The sequence below is a fragment of the Nyctibius grandis genome, chromosome Z (genome assembly GCF_013368605.1).
Source record: "Nyctibius grandis isolate bNycGra1 chromosome Z, bNycGra1.pri, whole genome shotgun sequence".
Classification (NCBI taxonomy): Eukaryota; Metazoa; Chordata; class Aves; order Nyctibiiformes; family Nyctibiidae; genus Nyctibius; species Nyctibius grandis.
In genome coordinates, this window is record NC_090695.1 from 30,090,626 (window position 1) to 30,115,438 (window position 24,813).

The 24,813-nt window shown below is 44.0% G+C and overlaps 1 protein-coding gene across 5 annotated transcripts in view; it reads right to left on the reverse strand.

Moving 5' to 3' along the window:
- The window catches only part of SMARCA2 (SWI/SNF related, matrix associated, actin dependent regulator of chromatin, subfamily a, member 2), a 131,075-nt gene extending 108,597 nt beyond the window's left edge, over positions 1-22,478 (reverse strand). Inside the window, exons 1-2 of one of the 5 annotated variants that reach the window (XM_068422285.1) lie at positions 22,370-22,478; positions 5,509-5,769 (exon numbers count right to left, since the gene is read on the reverse strand). In XM_068422285.1, coding sequence (XP_068278386.1) covers positions 5,509-5,733 — 225 coding nt within the window. In that variant the 5' untranslated portion in view covers positions 5,734-5,769; positions 22,370-22,478. Of the gene's footprint in view, positions 1-5,508; positions 5,770-20,739; positions 20,979-21,120; positions 21,138-22,369 lie in introns of those variants that run through there. The other 4 variants (XM_068422286.1, XM_068422284.1, XM_068422290.1 and 1 more) reach the window with 4 other exon arrangements.
- Between the last annotated feature and the right edge of the window lie 2,335 nt (positions 22,479-24,813).

Here is a 24,813-nt window from a genome sequence, read left to right on the forward strand (position 1 = left end):
GTCAACTAGACCATGGCACTAAGTGCCACATCCAGTCTTTTCTTGAACACCTCCAGGGATGGTGACTCCACCACCTCCCTGGGTAGCCCATTCCAATGCCTAATAACCCTTTCTGTGAAGAAATTTTTCCTAATGTCTAAACTGAACCTCCCCTGGTGTAGCTTGAAGCTATGTCTTCTAGTCCTGTTGCTAGTTGCCTGGGAGAAGAGGCTGACCCCCACTCTGCTACAACCTCTCTTCAGGTAGTTGTAGAGAGCGATAAGGTCTCCCCTCAGCCTCCTTTTCTCCAGGCTAAACAATCCCAGTTCCCCCAGCCACTCCTCATAGGACTTGTTCTCTAGACCCTTCACCAGCTTTGCTGCCCTTCTCTGGACTTGCTCCAGCACCTCAATGTCTTTCTTGAAGGGAGGGGCCCAGAACTGGACACAGTACTCGAGGTGTGGCCTCACCAGTGCCGAGTACAGGGGGACAATTACTTCCCTAGTCCTGCTGGCCATACTATTCCTGATACAAGACAGGATGCTGTTGGCCTTCTTGGTCACCCGGGCACACTGCTGGCTCACGTTCAGCTGGCTGTCCACCAATACCGCCAGGTCCTTTTCCACCAGGCTGCTTTCCAACCACTCTTCCACCAGCCTGTAGCGCTGTATGGGCTTGTTATGGCCAAAGTGTGGGACCCGGCACTTGGCCTTGTTGAACTTCATGCCATTGATCTCAGTCCATACACTTAACCTGTCCAGATCCCTCTGCAGAGCCTTCCTACCCTCAGGCAGATCAACACTCCCACCCAGCTTAGTGTTGTCCGTGAATTTACTGAGGGTGCACTCAATACCCTCATCCAGATCATCAATAAAGATATTAAACAGGACTGGGCCCAGTACTGAGCCCTGGGGGACACCACTAGTGACCGGACGCCAACTGGATGTGGCATCATTCACCACCACTCTCTGGGCCCAGCCATCTAGACAGTTCTTAACCCAGCGAAGAGTGTACCTGTCCAAGCCATGGGCTGCCAGCTTATCCAGGAGAACGCCGTGGGAGACAGTATCAAAGGCTTTGCTGAAGTCCAAGTATACTACATCCACAGCCTTTCCCTCATCCACTAGGTGGGTCATGTGGTCATAAAACAAGGTCAGGTTGGTCAAGCAGGACCTGCCTTTCCTAAACCCATGCTGACTAGGCCTGACCTCTGGTTGTCCTCTATGTGCTGTGCAATCACACTCAAGATGATCTGTTCCGTGACCTTGCCAGGCATCGAGGTCAGGCTAATAGGCCTGTAGTTCCTGGGATCCTCCTTCCAGTCCTTCTTGTGGAGGAAATTCTTCAGTCCTCTATAAATTATTAAAGATATCTTCCACAATGACATTGTTGTCCTGAGAAATGGAACCTATACTACCAATAGAGCACTACTACCACACTGGGGTACTTTTTTCTTCATTTCTTTTAATAATAGAAGAAGGGGAACAGAAAGTTGAGACATATTCAAGTACACGTTACTATTTTCATTGGTCCCCGTAAGTAAGAACAAGCACAGAACAGGCCAGATATATAAACAGTGCTTCCAGAAAACATAATGAGGGATGAGCTTCAACTGTATGCAAGCCCTCACCTACAGACTTGGCAGACTTACGGAGTTTACATAATGCCTAATGCATAAGGAACATTTTGCCTACACTGCTTTTACTCTGAATTTAGTAACTAAGGTCTTCTCACAGACAGCATTGCATCACAGTTTGACCTACTTCCAGGTAAACTGTCAGATTACGGTGTCTTTTTTTATTTCCTTCCCTCTTCTTAAACAAACAAACAAACAAACAAAACACTGGCCTTGAAATCAGAGATTAAGATTGCATATCAAACTAGATTTCTTCTAGACCATGCATCCTCTCTACCAGGATGAGTACAAAAATTACACAGACCAAACAGCAATGTGTTGACACATAACTGCACAGCATAACTGAATGCATCACTGATGGACAGCTAGACTGACTGTGGTTGTCCCTGCAGTAGGGACTTGGCCAACAATTCTGTTAATCGCTTATAAATCATTAAAACACCATTTTACATGAGGTCTCTGATGAATTTTCAAGGTTGATAACAATACTTCCTTTCTTTTCTCACTAAAGTAAATACACACAACAAAAACAATGCAAGGAACGTGTCTGCTGAATAAAAAGGCGTTACTTCCAGGACATGACAGAATTTTAAGATTCTCAAAATGTCTAATGTGCACAGATCTGTTAGCCAACAGTATTTGAAATGGCAAACCGTCTGCCTTCTGTTTTAATGGAACACCTGAGTGAATAAATAATATATTTAATAAAAAATATCTTTTTTGTAAGAATATCATTTTTTCTGACACTTTTTCTCTCACTCACCAAAACCAGTAATATTGCCCATGACATCATAACAATTTTCCACAGCCAGTTATCATTTACAGTACACCCCATTACAAACCCACAAAAGAAGTGATTATGCATCAAGTTATGATTAAATGGAAGAGAAAATAAGCCAAGAGCTCACAGTACTCTTCCCACCCCTCAAGTGAGAACCATGCAGACTAAATAGATACACTGCTGTCATAACTAAGAGTTAAGCAGTTAAAATCACGTGGTCCAGCTGGTGCATAAGGGCATACAGAAGGCTGTATCAGTTCAGACCAAAACCATCTAACCCTGTGTTCTGCCTGCAGAGGAGCTTGTATGTGGATGCCAAGGAAAAGTAAGATTAGGGCAACCACATAACAATGCTTTCCTTTAATATCTTCCCAGCTTCCAAGTATTTTCACCTCATGAGATGTTCTGAAGCTGTTATGGTTTGGTCCATTTAGCAGTCTTCTTCTGACAGACTTCTAAGATTTCTCCTTAAATGCAGCTGTCTTGCATCCAAGATATACTTCAGTAAAATTTGGAACTGTAAGTATTTCCCTGGTAATTTGGTTGATAGCCTAAAGATTACTCAAGAAAGTAGCAAGAAAGACAGCTAATTTATTGCTTCTGTCAAAACTGCATTATGTAAATCAATAATAAATTTTCCCGTGGAAGGGTTTTTAGGTTACTAAGTGAATATTAATTTAATTTTCATATTAACTGTTGTTAAGTAAACATACTTTAGGAATTATAATTTATTAATATCAGTGTTTATTGTTGGATACTTCGGAATTTTTTATGCATTATATTATTCTCTGTAAGCTAGTCAAACATCTAACATACAATAAAGGTGTTTCACTACTTAGTTTGTGAATTTTAGAAGTAAGAACCACATCCCATTGCACACAGGCGATGTGCACCCCACAAGCAATTGGGTAACTGGGACGCTTCTGGCGCAATCTCTCACTTTTACTGCATTTCATTATGAAAAAAAAAAAAACCCACGTTATGTTACATCATGACTTGAAAGTCAAACAGCTTTACATAACACTAAGCAGAAAGAAAACGTTTACTCGGTCAAACTGCAGGTGGCTGAACCATTTTTTAATTACTGGAACAACACTCAAGTAATATTTGCAAAATAGTCTAGAGGCACCCCTCCACAGCATTTCTTAAACTGACCCTTCCCTCAGTTGTCACAGTACACTATTCCTGGGGTTGCAGGGTAAAGCAGACCAGAAAACTGATCTAGACTGAAAAATTAACAAAGATTTTTTTTTTCCACCTGTGTCAGTTCAACAGACCCATTTTCTAGCTTAGTCACACATACATGAAAGCATGCTGCAACTTGTGAAGTGGCAACCTAGAGGACAGCAAGGCTCTTACTACTAAAATAAAGACTTGTAAAATTATAGCCTTTGTTCCATTACCACAATCAAGGTACAGAAAAGGGAAAGTAATTTTACTATAACTATACTGACTGGTCATCTCTGAATTAGCTATCCAGACTCTTCACATTCATGGTGCATTTTTCAAAATATTTCAATGCCACCTCAATGGGAGAATTTCTACTCTGGCTCACAGAACTTCTGAGATGCTTCTAAAGTGTCTGAAAGAACTTTGTGGGATGACATTTGTTGGTTTGTTTCTAATGCTAACATAGCAATAACTGTCTGAAGAACACACAAGGTGAAACAGGATACAGCAGTTAGTTAAAAACAATGTATGGAGCGTTCCACTGTTCTAATGGAAGATTCCTGCTGCCACCCTCTTCTTCCACAGGTACAGAATCTCTTAAAAACAGAACGAAATGAGAGAACTGAAGGATGTAAAAACCCTGGCTGCCTATGAAGTTTGGGGCATCCACCAGAGTACTGGAAGCTTGGGCTATAACTGACACCACAAACAAGGAAATGCCAATTGCAAACGTCTAATGCGGCCAATAGCTAAAGTACATGCTTCAAGATTCAAATGCAAAAGTTTTAGTTACTGAATGTACTGACCTCTCAGAAATTACAACAGTTCAGTACAAACCGGCAGGTGGATCATGGCCTCCTTCACTTCAGCTGTGTTCTTGCTATTAGAAATTTTAGTGATACAGTTATTCACGCAAAAGATGGTACTGTCATGTCCCTACTTACTGGACACTGTTTTAATGAATGAAACTGATCTATATGTGAAAATGGCAATATAAAGAAGCTGCCAATTCATGAGGAAAATTAAAATATGTTTATATTACTTTAAAACTAAATTTTTATTGTAAATTTCATTTTTGTCTACGTGTATATAACAATTCCAAGTAGAATCAACAATAGTTACCAAAACGTTTTCAGTATCTTGGCTCTGTAAGCTGTTATTGCATATTTCTGAGAGTAGAACACCAGCGAAACTCTAAGTATCCTAAGCTCTAAGTCTCTGGTACACAACCAAATAAAAATGACAATACATAAAGAGAGTGTTCTCACAAAGGAAATTCCACACAAGCAAGTATTTCCAGACATTATTGATAGTCTAAGCACTCATGTAATTTTAAGTGTATGACAACAACAACTGAAGCCCAATTATTCACATGTTCTACACTACATAGTTTTAATTTCCTTAGTAAGATAGAGCCCTTATAAAATAACTTGGATAACAGTTTTTTCATCAACATGGAAAAATAAACAAATTTTTAAGCATAAGACCTTTAAGAGTTAAAAATTTATTTCTTTTTTAAATTTCATTCAAAACTAAAAACCACCCCAGAAAAACACGAGATGCATCCAAACAGACAAGAGGGGGAAAAAAAAAGAAGAAAAAAAGGTGGTTAGAATGGTCTACCATAAGGTTTCAACACTATAATCCGAATTTTTTTTCCCTAGTAATGTCTATCTTACTGAAAACTTCGTTTACAAATTAAGATTTGCAAACTACTAACTTTATAGTTCAAAGTAATCTACTAAGAACAAGGAAACTGTGTTTAATCTGATATATGCATCATATTTAGTAATAAAGACAGAAGTAGGAGTGCAGCTGCAGTTTTGCAGGTGATACATGACATCTAATAGCAGTTACGCAGGTCTAAATGTAGTGTAAGTAGTTTTTTTAAGCAGTGGAGAGAACTCTAGGAAAAAAAGGTTCACTTGTAATAAACTATTACCTTATGCATTTGGTGCATGCCTTCCTGTGGATAATCAGTAGGCCCCATTGTCGGCATTGGATGTGGGACACTGGGTGGACCAGGACTCGGCCCCATCATGCTGTGAACTGAGCCAGGAGATGGCCCTGGTCCTGGGCTAGGTCCTAGAATTGGTCCAGGTGAAGGTCCTGGTCCAGGGGAAGGACCAGGATGAGGCATGGCGCCAGGGTCTGTAGGCGTGGACATCTATTTTCTGTCTCCTTTTCAAATAGCAGAATAGCTCTAATAACAAAACAAAACAAAACAAAACAAAACAAAACAAAAACAAAACCAGAATTTCTATGTGACATTAGGGGCATTGAAAGAAATGTAATAAAATCTACTGGCAATCATTACACACGCGCACGCGCACATACACATGCAAGCTGTCATCAGCAGAAAATGCTTAAATTACCCTCAATGTTGCACATTAGTTTGACCATCCTTCTAAAAGCCCACTAGAAAGATAAGGATCCTGACAGTTCAGCCAGTTTCTGGATGTTTATATGTTACTTACAGAACAAAGCAACTGGTACACTATTGAGAAACACCTACCAGAGATAATGGTAGTTCAACTGACTTGCAATCATCAGATGGATCATGTGGGGTCAAGCACAGTACTACTAAAGGCAGGGAAGATAGCTGGGCACCTCTGTAATATATGTGTGTTAAAAAATCTCTCCCTAAACCGATGTGACTGCACTGAAATTTGTACTTACAAAATAAATGCTAATGCCGCAAAACAAGTATTAAAAGGATTATTAAGACTATTTTCTTTTTTTTTAAAGTTAGATATTAATGTAGGACCTCTCTGGTTATCTCTGTATGCAATCATAATATCAAACAAAACAGACAACAGAAAAGAAAATTACTTTGGAGTGAAGAGTTGTAATTCACTCGAGGGGTTCTGCTGAGGTCACAGACCAGGAGAGTGCAGCTCAAGTGCCTTATAAAACAGTAAGTGTCCCGAGAACAAATGACAGGCTTTTATAGGCTGGAAAACCAACCATTACTATTTTTTTATTTCCGTGTTCTTAGTAGAACAAATTGATGGAGGCTACAGGCTTGAAACACTCTTCAGTTTTCCGAGAACTTTTATCAACAGCTAATATTGGGAACTTTTTGTTTACTAATGTCAGAGTACTGTAATGCAGTGAGGCAGCTGCCATATTTTTACAAAACTGATGGTCAGTTGCTGCCAACGAGATCAGTCATGTTTTCTGGTACTCCCCATTCCCAACAGCACCATTTTCCTGTGTTCAATCACACAGTGATCTCACTATTTGAGTAGTTAAGCAGAAAAGTAACACTATATTAAAAAAAAAAAACCACAACACAACCAAAACCACCAAACCATCTAGTGATTCAGGTTACTGAACTCACTTTCTGAAAGCACAAACGAGTCCCAGTGCCAGCACAAGGAAGCACGTATGATCACCACTTCCAGCAGTAGCTGACCATTAGATGGGCTTAGCCTGTTCCCTTTATTTACTTCAGGTGTAGTTTTATAGTAAAGTTACCTGCCCAGAATTACTTGTCCCATAATAATAAAGCAAATACAGTGGAAAAACAAGTCTTATTAAAAAGCATTCTAATTTGGTACATTACAAGGTAATCACAGTGTAACGGTATGTTACATGGCATAAGATGACTCCCTGTCCCAGCCTCTCTCCTTACAGAATTTATCACAGAAGAGTGTTCCACCTTCCACATCTGGGTTTATCACTATCCATAGTTAGCAGCAAGTACTTTTTAACATAAGTAAGTGGTGCAACCCTGTTATGACACTGCTTATATAAAGCCACACTGTAACACTGCAAACACCCTAGCCTGTAGTCAAATTCAGAAACAGACACTCAAGAAAAACCCTCCCAAAGTTCCCAACAAAGCAGAAAGGAGGCCCATCTGTAACATGTGTCAGAAGAAAAGTGGATTGGTACTTACTGCTAGCAATCAGGGAATTCAAAGGTTACAGAACCGATCATCTTCCTTCTCAAGACGAGCAAGAGTCTTTACTTATCAGAACCCACACAGAAGACAAAATGCACATCAAGACCATTTTCACTTATTTACTCCCAATCACCCAATTCTTCTGTCAGGATCAAAACCAGCTTAATAGCTTTTGCTTACAAATTGCCTTTTGTTATGTTTTAATAGCTACTACTCTCTTCTGATTAAAGACAACAAATGAGAACAATGCTTAACTCATTTAAAATAAAATATCCTCACCCGAAATAAGCTACCTTGGGATCCTATTTCCTTGCCAGGTAAAACAGGGAGATGCCTATGAAGCTTCTCTGTCAAAACAAAACACTATAGTCACTAATTAGTCCCCTATAACCCCATGACATCACCACAAAAGGAATCAAGTTATCAAATGTTCACAACTGCATACACCATGCCATAGCTTCCCGTAAAGAGGCCTACAGTTCGGCTGTATGAAGGACAACAAATATTTCCACACAACAGAGTTTTTATATGAGTCAATCATTACATTGCAAAATATTAAGACTGACACTCTCACAGCTGACTCTGCACGTTATAAGCCAAATTCAGTCCATTTAAAAAGGCAGAACGAGCACCCCCACCACCATCCAGAAAAATTTGTATGGAACACCACCACAATCAATTACAAAACTGCTAACAGTATATGGTATCCCAAAATATCCTGTTCCACAGAAGACTTCTACCTACACCTAGGCACTAAAATGGGTATCAAAATTTCAAATTCAACTTGCAGTTCTTATAAAAACTAACTGGCTCGAGCCTCAGCTCCCCTAGTTACACTGTCATTTACATATACATTAAACATGTCCTGTACAAAAATTTGGAAAATTTAGAATTCTTTTTAATGGGCTAGCAAGTGCCCAACCTGTGAAAAACAACTACCAGAAAGGAATGTTGCACCCCTTACACCAGATCAAGTCCCTTCATTATCTTTCTTTAAGAGCAGATAAACTCACCCAATCTTACATAATTGTGAATTGTCTTAAAGAGATTTGTATTCAGAGATTTTTGTATGTCGAAGAACATACTTCTGTGAAAAAAAAAAGTAATTTATAAGACCTATTTCAGGGGAACATAAAATATTGGAAAATACTACCTGAATGCAAGTAATAAATCCTGTCCAAAGATACCCACGGACATAAAGAGACAAAGCAATTTTCTCTGGTAATAGTAGTTCACAAAACTAAAAAAACAGCCACTGCCATAAATCAGAACACATTATACATGGCCCTCCCAACTACAGATCTGTTCACAGAACTGCTAAACAGCTTATGATTTAAGGTGTTTCAAAAAATAGCATAGTTTATATTTACTAAGACTGAGATTGTATATAAAAAAACACAGAAATTAGGCACCCTGCTCTCACTAAAATTCAGTAAGAGCTAGATACCGAATTCATCTACACCCTTATAGAAGCCTCACTAAACTTAAAGCAAAAATCTATGAAGAGACAACAGGTCCAACAGTGGCCAGGTTCCACCTAGATAACATTGGTATTAGTGTGAATAAATTCCAGTGCCTATAATGAAATAAGCAAAACGAAGCCAACTCCCTGCCAAAGCCAGTGTGGACCCATTTGTTTGGACTGGTTTTTGATGAGTAGTGCCTGTTAGAATTACAAAGCAAGTGGGAAGGAGTGAAAAAAGAAAAAAAGTTAAGTGTTTCTAACAGATTATAAGGACTTTAATAAAACGAAAAAACAAATTTCCATCTCATTGTCCCAAATGTTACGGCTGTTGGCCCTGATTCTTAAATGCATTACATACTAATTGTTTCTCTAATGTTCAATCTTAAAATTTCCTCAAAACCCTCATGGAAGTAGTGTTATTCACATGACTTCAAATAATACATATATCGTCTTGAACTTTATCACTTCTTAGGCTTATTTACATCAACATCACCAAATCTCTTCTGTGAACAGCCCCAAACTGAACTAGTGGGGATTGAATTACTTGTGGCGAATCATGCAGTTCTTCCTGTGATCTCAGAGAATTTCTCCACCTCTGCTGGACACACCAGATCTGAGACAGAGAGGAAAAAAATCTACCATTGTCAAGGTCACTTTAGCCAGATGCAAATACAAGAGCCACAAAACCAAGAGCTGAAGCTGAAGAGAGAGACTTAGGATCTCTGCTCAACTATTTCTAGACCAAATGGTTTAGGACAGTGAATATCTACTTCACAAAGAATTTGAGGGAATATTCCCTAAGTATAAATGTTTCTGCACTATCACTTTATATGCCCCTAGAAGGTTTTGTAGACATAGCTAATTCATTGTACAACAGGGTCGCCATGAGCTCAATGTTTCAGGACCCACAGCATCCAAGCATATTACATATATTTTGCTATACATGTGCTACAAACCCAAAGGTAACAATGGCATGGATTTTCTTCACATGAAGGAAGTATGCAATATTAGTAGATCCAAAAATAAAACACAGCAGGTTAGCAAAGCACTCACCTTACTTTGGAATTCAAGACCAGCTGGACACCCAAAAAGATTCAGAGATTATAGACTACTTCTACACATGGCACACACCGAGTCTAAGAACAGATGGAGCAGTATTTATAGCTGTTTCCCTTCACCATCCAATATAACTTCGGCCTTTCCATGACTGAGTCAACCTAAACTGAACTCCAGCCAGGATGTTTTGGCCAGATCCCCTGCCTTGGATAGGTGGTGGAAAGTAAGGAAACTGTACCACTTAGATCTGATGAAAAGGAAGTGTGGACCCACGCAACAGCCACATACACACTGCAAAGCACACTGTGTAGGTAGATTAGGGTACGGCGACCGGAAAATCTCGGGCTGTAACGGAAGGTAGGCGTGGCGAAAGGAGCAGGATGTGTCATTATCGTGCGAGTTCGTACGGGACAAGACAACTATATAAGGCTGTTGCGCAGTTAAATAAACGCCATTTGTTGCATCCTCACATTGGTGTCAGTGCTCAATGGCCCTGGGGTGCGGATAGCCTCAGGCCAGCCAGCAACCGAACGGAGCTTGCTGCAGACAAGCAGCAAGAAGTGGTGACCCCGACGTGATTGCTGGGCTGGCGGACCGCAGGCGGTCGGAGTGGGTTCGCGAACCATGGAAACCTTGATAAAGGTGATTTCGTTACTGGGCGGGGAATTTAAGATTTCTGTGAAATCGAAAGATGTATCCCAGTGTGTGGACCGTCTCGTTATTGAGGGGGCGGTGGCAGGACCGGCTGATTGTTTACAGCCGAATACCTGGGAGCGGTGCTCGATGCAGCTCGCTGAGCGAGCTATGGCAGCGGGTTCTGCCAAAGAATTAAAAACATGGGGAGTTATCTTGTGGCTGCTACGGGCTGCGCGGGAGGACTGGGCGACATGGGATGCGGCTCGGACGTGTTTACATGGGGTCTACCCTGACCAAGACAGAAGTGGCAGTGGTGAAACTCCTCCAACATATACTCTCTGAGAGAGGAATTAAATATGACGAAGCTGCGTTAAAGCAGTTACTGTTTTGGGCAAAAGATAAAGGACATTTTACAACCTTTAATGATGTCTTTGAAGTGCCTTTATGGGAGAAGATTGGTGACTCTCTCTGGAATGCGGTGTCAAGTGATGATAAGGAAGCCTTTAAATTGTCTGCTACATGGAGGCTGGTTAGTGAAGCGTTAAAAGGAATAAAAGCAGAGAGAGAAGTCACACATTCAGCTTTTATGGCTTTAGGACCACAGGCGCCTACTACCCCGTCACTGTTTGCGGGACCAACACCTCCCATGGCCCCGGTGGCTGTACCGGTGGCTGTACCGGTGGCAGCTCCTTTATCACTGTGGGTACGGACGGCTCCGAAAAAAGCTGAGGAGCGGGGAGCGAGAAAAATAGATACAGATCCATTAGAACCGGTAGTGCACCCTAAAACACAAACTTGATTTGAACTAACTGATTCAGACGCTGAACAGGAGACTTGGCAGAAACCCCCTCCGAAACCCCCTCCCTCTCATTGATCTCTCTACGGATGAGGCTGAGCAGGAGGACAAGAAGGAGGGTAAACATGCTTTGTACCCACCTTTACCGGATTAGCCATTTACGGAGTCAGCAGTACCAGAGTCACAAGGACTTAAAGGACTGTTACCATCACGAAATGGACATGAACTTGACATGACAGAGCTTGGTAGACAACTGGAAGAATTAAAGACGGAATTGCAGCAGCATCGTTCAGCCAACGCCTCGGGACACGTGACTATGTCTCCCCCAAAAACCCCCCTCTGTGTTCGAGACAAGTATTAGGGCCACCTCAACCTCCTTTACAACTCCCTACTCCACCTTTAGATCAGGGCGGGGGGGGAGGTCTGCGTCCATCTGGTAATGTGGGAGGTGAGGGAGAGGGTCAGCTTCCGCCCGCATATACAGGGGAAGGGGGGGGAGGTGAGGGAGGAGTGAAATGGGTCATTCGAGATGCGTTATTAGAAGGAGTTATAATTCCACAAGCATATCCGGTGATTGTGGGTGCGGGTCCTGAGGGAAGAAATATTTGGCAACTGTTAGATTGGAAAATTGTAAAAGAAGCATTACTACTATAGTTAGCGAAAGACAACACAGGTGAGGACTGCAGAAAAGTTGTTGCAGGGATGGCAAATCGTAACCCCACCTTAACTGAGCTAATGGATGCTTGTGAGAAAGTAGTAACCACCACATTTCAGATGGAGCATTTAGCAAAAACTTTTGCGGCGGCAATTAAGGTAGTTCATCGTTGTTATACATGCGGGCAAGAAGGTCACTTTAAGAAAAACTGCCTTAAGAAGTTGAAGCTGAGTGGGAGAGATAACTCTGTTTTGATGTGTCATTGCTGTGGGAAGCTAGGGCATTTTGTGAAGCTGTGCAGGTCTCAGTATTGAAGAAAAGGGGGAGTCGAGGGCGCGGCTCTTGGGTGCTGGGCGACGGTCCCAGAGTAACGACACAATCCCAATATGAGTATGGCAGTTCTCCGTTTAATGATTATACGTACAGGATATATATAGACTCTAAGCAGAGAGCACGCTGATCACGCACCAAAGCCCGCGTTTCCATTGGTAAAGCCTTGCTGTCCACGCGTACTAGTAGCATATACGATTGGTCTATAATTTTAGATACACGGAGCGATGAGCACCCCCTCCCCTTTTCCTGTTTCTCTTATCTGTTTGTTACAACTGCCAAGTTCTTGTTTTGTTGCATTTCTGCAGCGTTCAAGGAGAGTCCAAGGTGACTCGCTCCGGGCCTAACTCTTGCTCAGAGCCTGGATTGCTCAGACTGCTCAGAAGCATGAAATCATGCCCCCTCTCACTTAACCAAGCCTCCACACAGTATAATGCTCAAGGTCAGCTGATAACAACCAGCTGCAGAGTACAGGGAAACTGGAGAAAGAACGCGGCGGGGGGAACCGTGTGCTGACACAAATGAATCTTCCCAACCAGTTCCAGGCCTATGCAGTTAACTCGCAGCCCGAACCGCAGGGAGCGCAGGACTGGTGTTTCCACGCAGGGTTAACCTGTGCAGCTGCCAAGCCTTGGACCTGTGGCAAACAGGGATAATGCTAATGCTGATTGTCAAAAGATCATTGAAGCTTTACCTGGAAAAACAGATTTGAATGCTATGATAAAGGCATGTGCAAAAGTGGGTACTGTGGAACATAAGGCTCAAGTTATGGCTGCGGCCGTACTTGGGGCTTACGTCGTCACAATTGCAGTCTCTATTCCAATTATTAGCAGGGGACACAACTTTAACAGCACCACGACACACTACTTCAGAGATACAGCAACTGATTACAGAAATAGAAAGCAGGCTACATTCCAAATTTGTACATCGTATTGATTTGAATCAGGAAATACAAATTATCACTTTGTTTGATAGGCAAATTCCGTATGCAATAATTGGTCAATGGAATTCAGAATGATCAGATTCGTTACAGAGCTATTGGCACAGATTATTCATCAAAGGACGGATGCGATGTCGGGAGCTTGTGGCCAGAGATCCCTGCATCACTAACCGTTCCTATTGCAGCTCAATATTTTGAGTGGTGTATGGCTAATAGCTTTGCTTTGCAAACAGCTATGGAGAATTTCTCGGGACAGGGTGTTTACCACTTGCCCTCCCATCCTGTTATAAAATTGAGTGTGGAACTTCCAATTGCCACAGGAGTGTGGTGCACAGACACTCCTGTGGATGGAACTACCATTTTTATGGATGGATCTGGGAACACAGGCAAGGCGGGCCTTGTCTGGTATTCTGATGGCAAGTGGGAATCTATGGTAGTACAACAAAAGGGTTCACCTCAGGCGGTAGAATTACGAGCTGTATTAAAAATATTTCAGAATTTTCCCATTCCCTTTAATTTGATTACTGATTCAGCATATGTAGCTGGCATTATAAAGCAATTGGATAGATCTGTTATAGAGCATATATGTAATCAGTGTGGTTTTGAATTGCTGCGAGCTCTGTGGCAAGAAATTCAAATCCGAACTGCATTGTTTTATGTTTTACATGTAAGAAATCATACTAATTTGCCTGGGTTTATTGCAGAAGACAATGCTCGAGTGGACTCTTTGGTTTTTCATCCTAAAACAACACTTTGTACCAGAGTGGAAGCAATAGCACAATTGCTTATCAAAGTACATAAAAGGATTACAGACATTACCGGACTAGACTCAGATGGTATCTATTTACCTATCAGAAAGGAATATCTACAGTGGTTAACAAATCAGTCAACTCTTTTTCAAATGGCCTTACAGGACTTTACTGGACAATTGTTAACACATGTGCCAAAAGATAAAAAGCTACAGTTTATTTGCAAACAGGACTGGGAAGAAAAACCTATCAGATCAGAGATACCTGTGACTGGACTAACTGTTTTTACTGATGCAGGAAAGCGATCACATTCAGCAGTTATTACCTGACAAAAGGATGGACAATGGAAACATTGTAAATTCTCAGGAATTTACTGAGGACTCATTGCAGACACTTGAATTTTTTGCGATATATCAGGTTTTTGTAAAATGGAAGGATTTACCTGTAAATATTGTAACAGACTCTCTTTATGCAGCAGGCATTGTAAACCGAATTGAAAGAGCTTTTATACGACCAATAAGAAATATGCGACTTTACACCATTTTGCTACAGTTGCATCAAGCAATAAACCTCAGAGAGGTACCTTATTTTGTCACCCACATTCGTAGTCATCAATTTGATCAAGGTTTGAGCATTGGAAATAATAAAGCAGACACACTTGTGTCCTATACGCAAATATCACCAAATTTATTTGAACAAGTACACCTATCCCATCAATTCTTTCATCAATCAGCGAAAATGTTAGCGAAACAATTTCAGCTCACCACGGCACAAGCACGTGAATTAGTTAGTGTTTGTCCTAGTTGTCAGAAAATTGGCATGGGAATTGGAATAGGGGTAAATCCTCGAGGATTGAGTGCATTGCAACTGTGGCAAATGGACGTTACTCACATTGCAGAATTTGGAAGGCTCAAATATGTTCATGTATCTGTTGATACGTTTTCACATATAATATGGGCAACAGCACAAACTGGGGAAACAGGTCGTCATGTCAAATGACATTTACTTGCTTGCTTTACAAGTCTTGGGGTTCCACAACAACTTAAGACTGATAATGGACCAGCATACTGTTCATAAATTTTTCGTCAATCTTGTCAACTATGGGGTATTACACATGTCACTGGGATTCCTCATTCGCCTACGGGTCAGGCGATTGTGGAACGTGCTCATAGTACATTGAAACAGCTTCTGCAAAAACAAAAAGGGGGAGAGGAAACTGAACCTTCTGAGAGACTTGCAAAAGCTGTTTATGTACTTAACCATTTAACTTTAGCAGGAGATAAGGAGTGACCCCCAATTGTAATACATTGGGAGGCAGTTCGACAGGGAGCAAGCTATGTGCAAAACAAAGGCAAAGTGTGGTATAGCGAACCACGTACTAACCAGTGGTTGGGACCAGGGGAACTATTACTAATGGGTCGAGGTTATGTTTCTGTCTCTACAGGCGCAGGAGTACGGTGGATTGTTTCTAAAAGGATGATTAGCCACATTATTAGAGGGAATAGTTTATATAGTTGTGATTATAATTATCATAGGGATCTGCGTGGGTTGTGTTGAGGCAATCATTGAGAATAGTATATGGAAGTAGTGAGATAATAAATCTAACTACTTCCAAAGGGGGAAATTGATACCGGATGGTTTAGCAACGGTTTAGCAAGAGTAGGCCTCAGAGTAGGCTCTAAAAGGCCTGATCTGTGTTACCTTTAAACAGAATCAGCTTTCCTGTCAGTAATTTTCCTTTCAGCTAGAATAATAGAGAATAACAGTATGTTCTGAAGTAAACTGCATGTTTTGTAGATAGAGTCTGCTTATGGGAATGTTTATAATAGGCATTATCCTACTTGTGTTACCCTGTTTGTTTGCATGTTTGCAGAAAACTGTGCAACGAATGGTCAATACAACCTTTGTGGCTCAACAACAGAGAGCAGGATTTATGGGTAACCAAGGCTGGGATTCTCTGACTGGGCTCTGCGAGACACAGGGAACCAGGTTTGAGTAAGAAACAAAAACACAGAATTAAGATTCTTGGGGAGGGGGAAGGATTCCCAGACGTAATTCCTGTCAACTACCAATCTCACATTTTACATCGCCCTCTTTATTCTTTAAATCATTTTGCCCGGGGAGATCAAGAGCGTGCCCCAGTTGAGCGACATTGGGATCCAGGGGTGCCAGAAGTGGGCCCCCCAGTCAAGGTTCGGTTCCCTGGGACAGCGGAGTGGGAAACAGGTTGGGAGCTGCTACATCACGGGAGGGGGTATGCCGCCATCAAACGGGATGATGCTATACAGTGGGTCCCTACACGCTGTTTGCGCCCTGATTTAAAACAAAATCCTAACCCGAAGTAATATGTACGCTATCTGAGCTTTATGTTTTGCAGGAGTACCTGTGGGGGAAGCCAAAACAGCACCAGCCTCGACCTTCAGACGTGAGGAGTCATGACAGTACAGAGAGTCTGGTAAAGCGGCGGGGCGCCAAGAAAGATGAGGAACGGCGACCGTTGCTGAGTGAAGCAAAAGCTTTAAACAATGCGCTTATGATTAGCGTGCTTTTGCTTTGCATCTCAGGAGTTGCAGGGGAATCTTACTGGAGAACCTGGGCTCGGGATGTTGTATCCGCCAGCTACGCTTATGCTTTGACGCAAGGCTCCAGAATCAGCGATACGCTTTACTTTGCATGACTTGAAGCATGGGGAGGGGGAAATGTAGGTAGATTAGGGTACGGCGACCGGAAAATCTCGGGCTGTAATGGAAGGTAGGTGTGGCGAAAGGAGCAGGATGTGTCATTATCGTGCGAGTTCGTACGGGACAAGACGACTATATAAGGCTGTTGCGCAGTTAAATAAACGCCATTTGTTGCATCCTCACATTGGTGTCAGTGCCCAATGGCCCTGGGGTGCGGATAGCCTCAGGCCAGCCAGCAACCGAACGGAGCTTGCTGCAGACAAGCGGCAACAACACTGTAACTTTGCCTTCACAGAAAAATAATCACAGTATACTGTCCCCACACATCTCCAACCGAAGTCATGATTCACAGGTGGCTTTTAAAAGATACACTGTGAAACTGTGATACAATACAGGCTAAAGGAGCTACCTTTATTACACTACCACAGAAAACATGAAATGATACTGTCAGTGATTTGTAGTATTTGCTTAATCTGCTAACCCTAATCAAATGAAGATGTTCAGCGTTTAAGAACTGATTAATAATGACAGCAGCTCATCATAATTAAAACAAATAACTTACAATATTTAGAAGCAACCCAGTGTTTTGTACTGTACAATCCCCCCAGGAGCACTCTGCATCAACATTTATCAGGATTTAAGTTTGTCATTTCATCATACAGCTATTCAATCAATAAACAGGTTTACAGGAAAGACAAAAAATCAGTAAGGAGAACAGTAAAATCTTCAACTAACATAAACCAGAGTTATTCAGTTCACATAAGAGAAAACAAACACTAACAGCTGAGAGATTCTGCCTTTGCATGCTCATGTATGTAACTTCACTGTAACCTCAAAACCTACTGGAAGGGAATTTGCAGTTTAAACTACAAATCACAGAAATGCTGCACCTTAATTGCTTATCCAGACACTTAGGCCAGAGACAAAAACCTCTGGACACTGCTTTAGCCACTTGTTTAGCTGCCTACCAAAGACTGTCTGCATACACCCCAGCACAGCCTGCAGAATGGGCAGTGTGCTTATACCAGAAACTTCCTTGTGTAGTCATCTAGCATAAGCCTCCTTTTCACATACAGAGATAGTTTACTTCAGGATGATGGTCCTAATACTCTCCACCTTAACCCTTTACAAATATACTTGTAGAAATTCTTATTCCTACTGTGTAGCCGTTTCAGTTTTTCATAAAGCAACTTCTCAACTACTCTTACAGCCTACCATCTTATGAAAAACTAAAATCAGCACCAAGAAATGACTGGCTAACAGGTGGGGGTTGAATGTACTAAAGACAGTCAAAAGGCATCATCAGAAGTCAAGAGTTCACGCTGGCTAGGCTATGCTATGCCGCCAGACTTTTCAATGAAGAGGCTACAGCACAGACATGATCCTTTCTGATGGCTTTGCTGCAGAAGGCAATAGCCTTCAGGAAAAGAGGAGGGCAGATAGCTGCAGTTAGAAGTTTAATTGCCTTTTAACCCCATAGCCACAGTCACAGCAGGCAATGCCGAAGATCAAGTCCATGTTTGCTACATATGTAGATTCCGCTGTACGCTTCGGGCACAGAAAACTGACTCATGACAGCACTGACTGGTTACAGATTAAGTTTCCATACCGTGACCTTTACTACAGGTATTAATCACAGTTATTGAACATCATCTTCACATTAGATTCTGAAAAACAAAAGCCATAATGAGAGGTAGGCAGAAGGAATTCACCATATTACTGACAGGCCTTGTCTTTTCTTACACAGGGAAGAAGAGCAAGAAGGGAGAAGGATGTTTTAAATACAAGTTACTTACAATAAAGTATCAGTGACAATACGAAAAAGGTATCATTTCTGTAACAACAAACTTATTTTTAACTTTTTTCCCAAAGGTCCCAGCTCTAGATGATCCACCTGGGTGCTCAAACCCTGCAGTAATACATGGGAAATATTCTCTACCAAGTGGAGACAAACATGAAAATGTCTACACCCAAGAAGTGATGACTTTACATGTGTCAGAAACAAATAAAACAATTTTCAGTATTAGTCTTCTTATTCTGCTATATTTGCAAGCTGTACTTCTTTCCCTTATTTTATCTTGCAAATAAGACATAAGCTTTTCTCTAGTGCCATTTCCATAACAAATGATCTTTACATCATAACGTTGCATTTACTACTTCACTACAGGATCAAACAAATAAAAACCTAAATGGATAAAGGTCAAAAGAGGTGGAGGTCCAGGAAACTCTTTATACATAGAGAACCTCAACTGCAGCATAAACCACAAAAAATATAATAGGGATTTTAATAAGTAATTTGCATGGAAATTGGAGGTAAAAGCGCAGACATTTTTTAAAGTTGCTACTGTGCACATTCTGACGTTAACTTCGAAAGTCCAACAAAAACTGAGGAAATATATCTGCAGATATTAACTTCATGTTTACCCTTGTCAAGAATATATTTAATATCAGAATGCTAGCTGGAGCACTTTTTCTCTTGTCAATTTTCAAGCCTCAGGTGTAGGTGAAAGCATTTTTCAAACTTGACAAGAAACGCTCACAGACCACTTCAGAAATGAACAAAAGAAAAGATCTAAGACTGCTCTGAACATGCTCTTCTGGCACATGTTCTATGAAACACTACAGAAATACCAGTCCTAAAGCTGAGACATAACTCATGAGAAAAATACTGTATTTAATGAAGCTTTACCCTCACCTCTGTCAAGTCCACATATGCTGCACTTAACTTTAGATTTATTTTTAAATGCTCATTATCCATATAATCTTTTTGCTCTCTAATACTGATATATATGGGCATAAAAATCTGCCTCCAATCCTATCCTTCTGGTACACCACTGTTTTCCTTAGAATAACAAAAGGACAAAAGAAATGAAGTCAAAGACAGTAATAGGGCAATTAGGTTCCCAAAGAGAAAGCGTGCCTTTATTTGCACAACAATACTAACTTACAGAGGAGAGGCTGCCCCACCCCGAACATGTAACTAGTGTACTACTAAAGGAATTACATTCCGGCACCATGTTTATTGTCTGCGTCTTTAGGGGCTGTGGTTAAAACCAAGTAACACTGAAGAAATCTAAAGTGAAACAGAAAAGAATGCAATCGGAACAGTGCCGTGTCATAGATCCTATATCAATTTTTTTACAGAAACCATGCAGAATACTTAAAATGGTAAAAGTAAAAAAAAATATATAGCATCGATTCTTCAGTTGGTTATTTACTTACGTATCTAAAATATTCATCAAAAGACTTCTTAAAAAGCACAATGTTAACGTAAAGTTTGGAAAGTCTGAATATAAAACATAAGCAGCAGACAGCAAGGAAAACCAGCTTCGGTGCGATCTATGTAGTCATGCTGACACTTAACCACCCTCATTACTTGACCATAACGCACACTTAGGTGGAAAAAAACCACCAATCAGTTCGAGTAACTTCAGTTCCAGTTTAGAAGAGTTGTAACTTTTCCAGCCGTGTGCAGTTTGTTGTTCCACCATTATAAAATGGGGGGGGAGGGGAGCGGGAGGGGGACACGACACAAAATTAAAAACTCCGCTTCTTTCCGCACCACGGACATTATGAAACGTGGTCGCGGGGGACACATGGCACCTGCGCCAGACGGGCGCACGCCAAGGAGCACCGGCGGGGTGTCGACCACGGGCCGCCCGCTCCCCCCGCGGCAGCGCTCTGCCGCCGCGACGCCCCGCGGCTTCGCCAGCCCTGCCGGGCGGCGCGTAGGCCTGGGCGCCGTGCCTGGGCGCCGTGCCCCGCCGCCCTCGGCGCGTACAACCAGCAGGGCCCTGTTCTCCCCCGCCGGCCTTTCTGGAAAAAGTTTTCGCCCCGGCCGACGGGCTGTAAAACGCCCCTGCCCGGAGATCCAGCCCCGCTGCCTCCTTCTCCCTTCCCTTCATGAAGCAATGGCTGCGCCGTTCCCGGCGGTGGGCCGCGCAGGGCCCCGTACCTCGACGGCGGGGGTTGCCTCAGGGCTGGGCTGGGCTGGGCCCGTCTCGCCGACGTTCCTTCCCTCCGCCACCATGTCACGCCGACCAAACATGTCTGTGCGCCTGTGTGTGGCAGCGGTGACTTCCTGATCCTCCGCCGCCGCCGCTCGCACAGGCAGAGGGACGGGAAAGGCCACCTCCCGCCGCCACCGGCGCTTGCCACCGCCTCCCCTTCCCCCGCGAAGGCCCGGGGACGGGCTCCGCCGCCCTCCTGCCCCGCCCGTGAGCCAGCCGCAGCAGCGGCCTGCTGCCTGCCCCCGCCTCCGGCAAGGGAGAGAACTTTTCCAGTTGCCGACCACCGCCGCCCCCCTCTGCCGACGGGGCAGACGAGCCGTGTCTACCTGAGCCTCCGCGTGTGTATGCATCCTCGCTCCCGCCCGGCCCCATCAAAAAAACCCATGTATTTCCGCGCACACCGGAAATAAAATGCTTTTTGCTTGGAAGGCGATTACAAAATTGCAAGCGCATGTTTTGGTGCTACTCCGCTTCAGCGACGGCTGCAAGGCAGGGGAGGGGAAAAGGAATGACTTCTGCAGCGAAAACGGCGCGGGGGGAGACAAGCTATTTTGGGAAGTAAATCGCGACACCTTTACAGCAGGAGTGACTGACTGTACAGTTAAAAACAGACTGAAAGGCAACAGGAGCAGCAGCCTGTCGGGCGAAGTCCCAGCCCCCACCTCCTCCGCCCTTCCCGGTGCGTGTAGTGCTTGTGACAGGCAGGCAGGGAGATTATCCGTATCACGGCCTCCCTGGCTCTGCCGGGTAACGCTGCTACTCTCACAGGCAAGACCGCTCTTCCACGCACCATCTTCCTCCCTCCACATGCCTCCCCACTTCCCCTTCGTCGGTCGGGTCTACGCGAGCGGGTAACACAGCGGAGAAACAACCCCCCCGCGACACATTCTCCCGCCGCTGGGACACAGTGAACTTCACCCTGCGACCCCCCGGCAGCCGCCGAAACGCAGCCCACCAGGCGGCCCGCACCCGGTGGGGCAGCAGTCGAGGCCGCCCCCGGCCCGCCGAGCTGCCCCGGCGGGGTTTGTGTGGGCCGTCGCACACTCGGGTCTATTTCTCGCCCGGAACCTATGACACGCTCGCTGGCGGCGAGAGCAAGGGGTGCCACGCGCTGGTTGTTGCTGCCGTGTGAGCCCACCGGCCGCCCCGCCGCACTCCGCCGCACGGCGTCTACAGACGCGCGGGTACGACGGCCGCCGTTCCCCCGTCCCTCCCGCGGGTGCCGCTGACTCACAAGTCAGCCACGAGCGACGCCTTGGGGGTTTTTTTCCCTCACGCCCTCCCACCTCGGAGATTTCCATCGTGATAATTCCAGACATACCGGATCAAAACTTTCTTCTCTCCACCCACTGGCGGGATATAAATATTTGGGAGAGCCGGGCGCCGCAGAAGGTGGGGAGAGGAAGCAGGTGGCACGCCGGCGCCCGGGCCGGCGGGGATGTGCTCGGGGAAGGGGAGGGAAGGTGGGCACGGTGCGTGCCGGCGCGATCGCTGACAATAAAGGACGGCGCAGGCATCCCCGTGCCAGGGACGGGGAGCGGAGCGGGGATGGACCGAGTTGTAAGTTGTATTTACCTTCCGCCCGGGAGGAGCTCCGTGCTGGATGTCGCTCCTTTCCCCCTCAGTGAGTCACCCGAGCCCGGAACCGGAGCGAGGGACTACATTACGAACATGACTTCATTGATGACAGCCATCCCCTCCTCTTCCTAAACTCCTGCCCCTCCTCCGGCCCCCTCTCGCCACCTCCCCTCACCTACGCCACCGCTCAGGAAGTGGCGTTCCCATTGGCCTGCCGGCGAGGGAGTGCCCGCCCCCACTGCGCAGAAAGAGCTGCGCTATTGGCATCAGTTAACTGTCGCTCAATGGAGTGGTTGGGGAGGAGGTGTGCAGGAGCGTGGCGTGTTGTGTGGGTGGGCGAGCGGGAGAGCGTGCGTGTGCGCGCATGCCGAGGGCCCCGCTAGTGTGCCCGCCGTGCAGCGGCGGGGCAGCCTGGGCCGTCGCTCGGGGTTCCTCCGCGCCCACTCTCCAGCTTGCATGTGCTGAAGGGAGAGAGGGTCGGGAGCGCCGCCGGTGAGGAGGCGGCGGCGGCAGGGTGCGGGAGGCGGCGGTACTCGGGGGAGTATTTGGGTGGGAGGTGAAGAAGGTGCTGGAACTTTGCTGTGCCGCAGCCCCGGCCTGCCGGGGCGAGCCCGCCGCCGCGGGGGAGGTAGGGAGGAGCCAGCCTGATGGGCGTTGGGGTCTCCTGTACCTGGCGGGGGGAGGGCGCAGGTGTGTCCCTGCCTTTAAAAAAAAAAAAAGGGGGGGGGGGGAGGCATGGAAGGCCGTTGTCATTCGTCCCGAAACTTACAGCTCGTGCCCGGTCTCCTGTGGCAGAGAGTGCCGTTGTGAGGAGAGGAGGCTGCCGAGAACGCTCCAGCTCAACCGGCCAGTCAGGCGGGGTGCCGCTCCCAATGGTTGCCGCGGGCGGTTATTTACCACAGGCCCTCTCGGGAGGCCGTGCTGCTGCTGCTGCTTGTCGCGGGTCTGGAGGCGGCTGTTAAGAGTAGTCGCCAGATACAATAAGGCTGTGTGAAGCGAGGGTGGATCCCTTGTTTCGTAGGGGTAGGAAGGGTAAATAGTGCAATTATGTTTGTTTGCTTGCATCTTTCCTTTTAGCTTTATAACAGCTGGTTTGGAAGTACACTTTTCAACTCCACGTGCTGTTGCTGTATTTTTTTCTCATGCTGTAGATCGCTTACCTGGCAGAGCTCTCGCCTTGTTTGCAGAAGCTGTACCTGTTTATGTAACAAACGACTAAGTACTTCATTAAAGTAATGGACCCACCAGTTTGAGGGGCTTTTTTGAACACCAATTGTAGAGTCAACTGTAAAAAAAAAAAAAAAAAAAATAGAGCCAAACTACCATACGTGGTGTTATATGTAATTATCTTTTTTTTATCTTGTCTCATGGGAAGTATTTGCCATTCTGAAGCTAGTGTAACTCTCTTACTGTGGATTTCACTTTGTGCTACAGAGTAAAAATGTTAAGAGGAACTTAAGGATTAAAATCAGTAGCTACTACAGATGCTCAGGTGACAGTATTCAACGTTTAACTCTGCTGTGGCCGGGTGGAGTAGTTAAGGACCTGAAGCAATGCTGGGAGCGCTGAATGCACCTTGTGGTCATTAAGCGATAGCTATTGTTTACATGGTGTTTGACTTGGGGCCTTTTTTATTGGTTGAACAGGAGCAGTAATCACCAAGTTATAATGCTCGGTATACAGTGCTAATTACTACTGTTTCTGTAGTTTTCCAAGGTGTTATTAAGCATTGACTTCATCTTATTTGTTATGTGAAGTGACTACCAAAGTGCTGAAAGGTAAGTGGGTAAGAATTAGTGCTAACTGGACAGCACTAAGTATCAAAAAAAAAAATAAATTTAAAGGCTATATTTTCTGTTCACTTTTTGTCTGTGAAAAGTATTTACTTGGAAACAAAATCAAAGAAATGGAAACATTCAAATCTGCATATACAAAATAGCCAATATCATTATGTAAAACTTTTGATCCATGAGTAATTTATAATTTTGGTTTTAGCTTTGTCTTAAACTATGAGTTACAACCTAGTGTCTTAGAGATAAAAAAGTGTAGTTAACATTCTTGGAAGATTATGCTAATGGAATTGAAAGGGGTAAAGGGATTCTTCATTTTTTTCTTTTTTTTTTTTTCTTCATACCCTACTGTATCTCTCATTAGGCAGCCTTTTTGTTTGTTTGTTTGTTTGTTTTTTGTTTATCCTCCATTCCCGAGAGTAGATCTGTGGGCCCTTTGCCTTTTCTCTCTCCGGGAGAGAAAACAAGCCTTAAATAACGGAAGAGAAGCTTCCTTGCAAGACAGCTAAACTGCTTGTTGGACTCAGCAGCACTCAAACCATTCTAAACAAGGTCAAGCCTTTGTTTTTGGTAAAAGCATACAGAGAAGAAAAAATGAATATAAAAGTAATCTTTCAGGCAAAAGAAAAAAATGTTCACTTAACTCTGGGT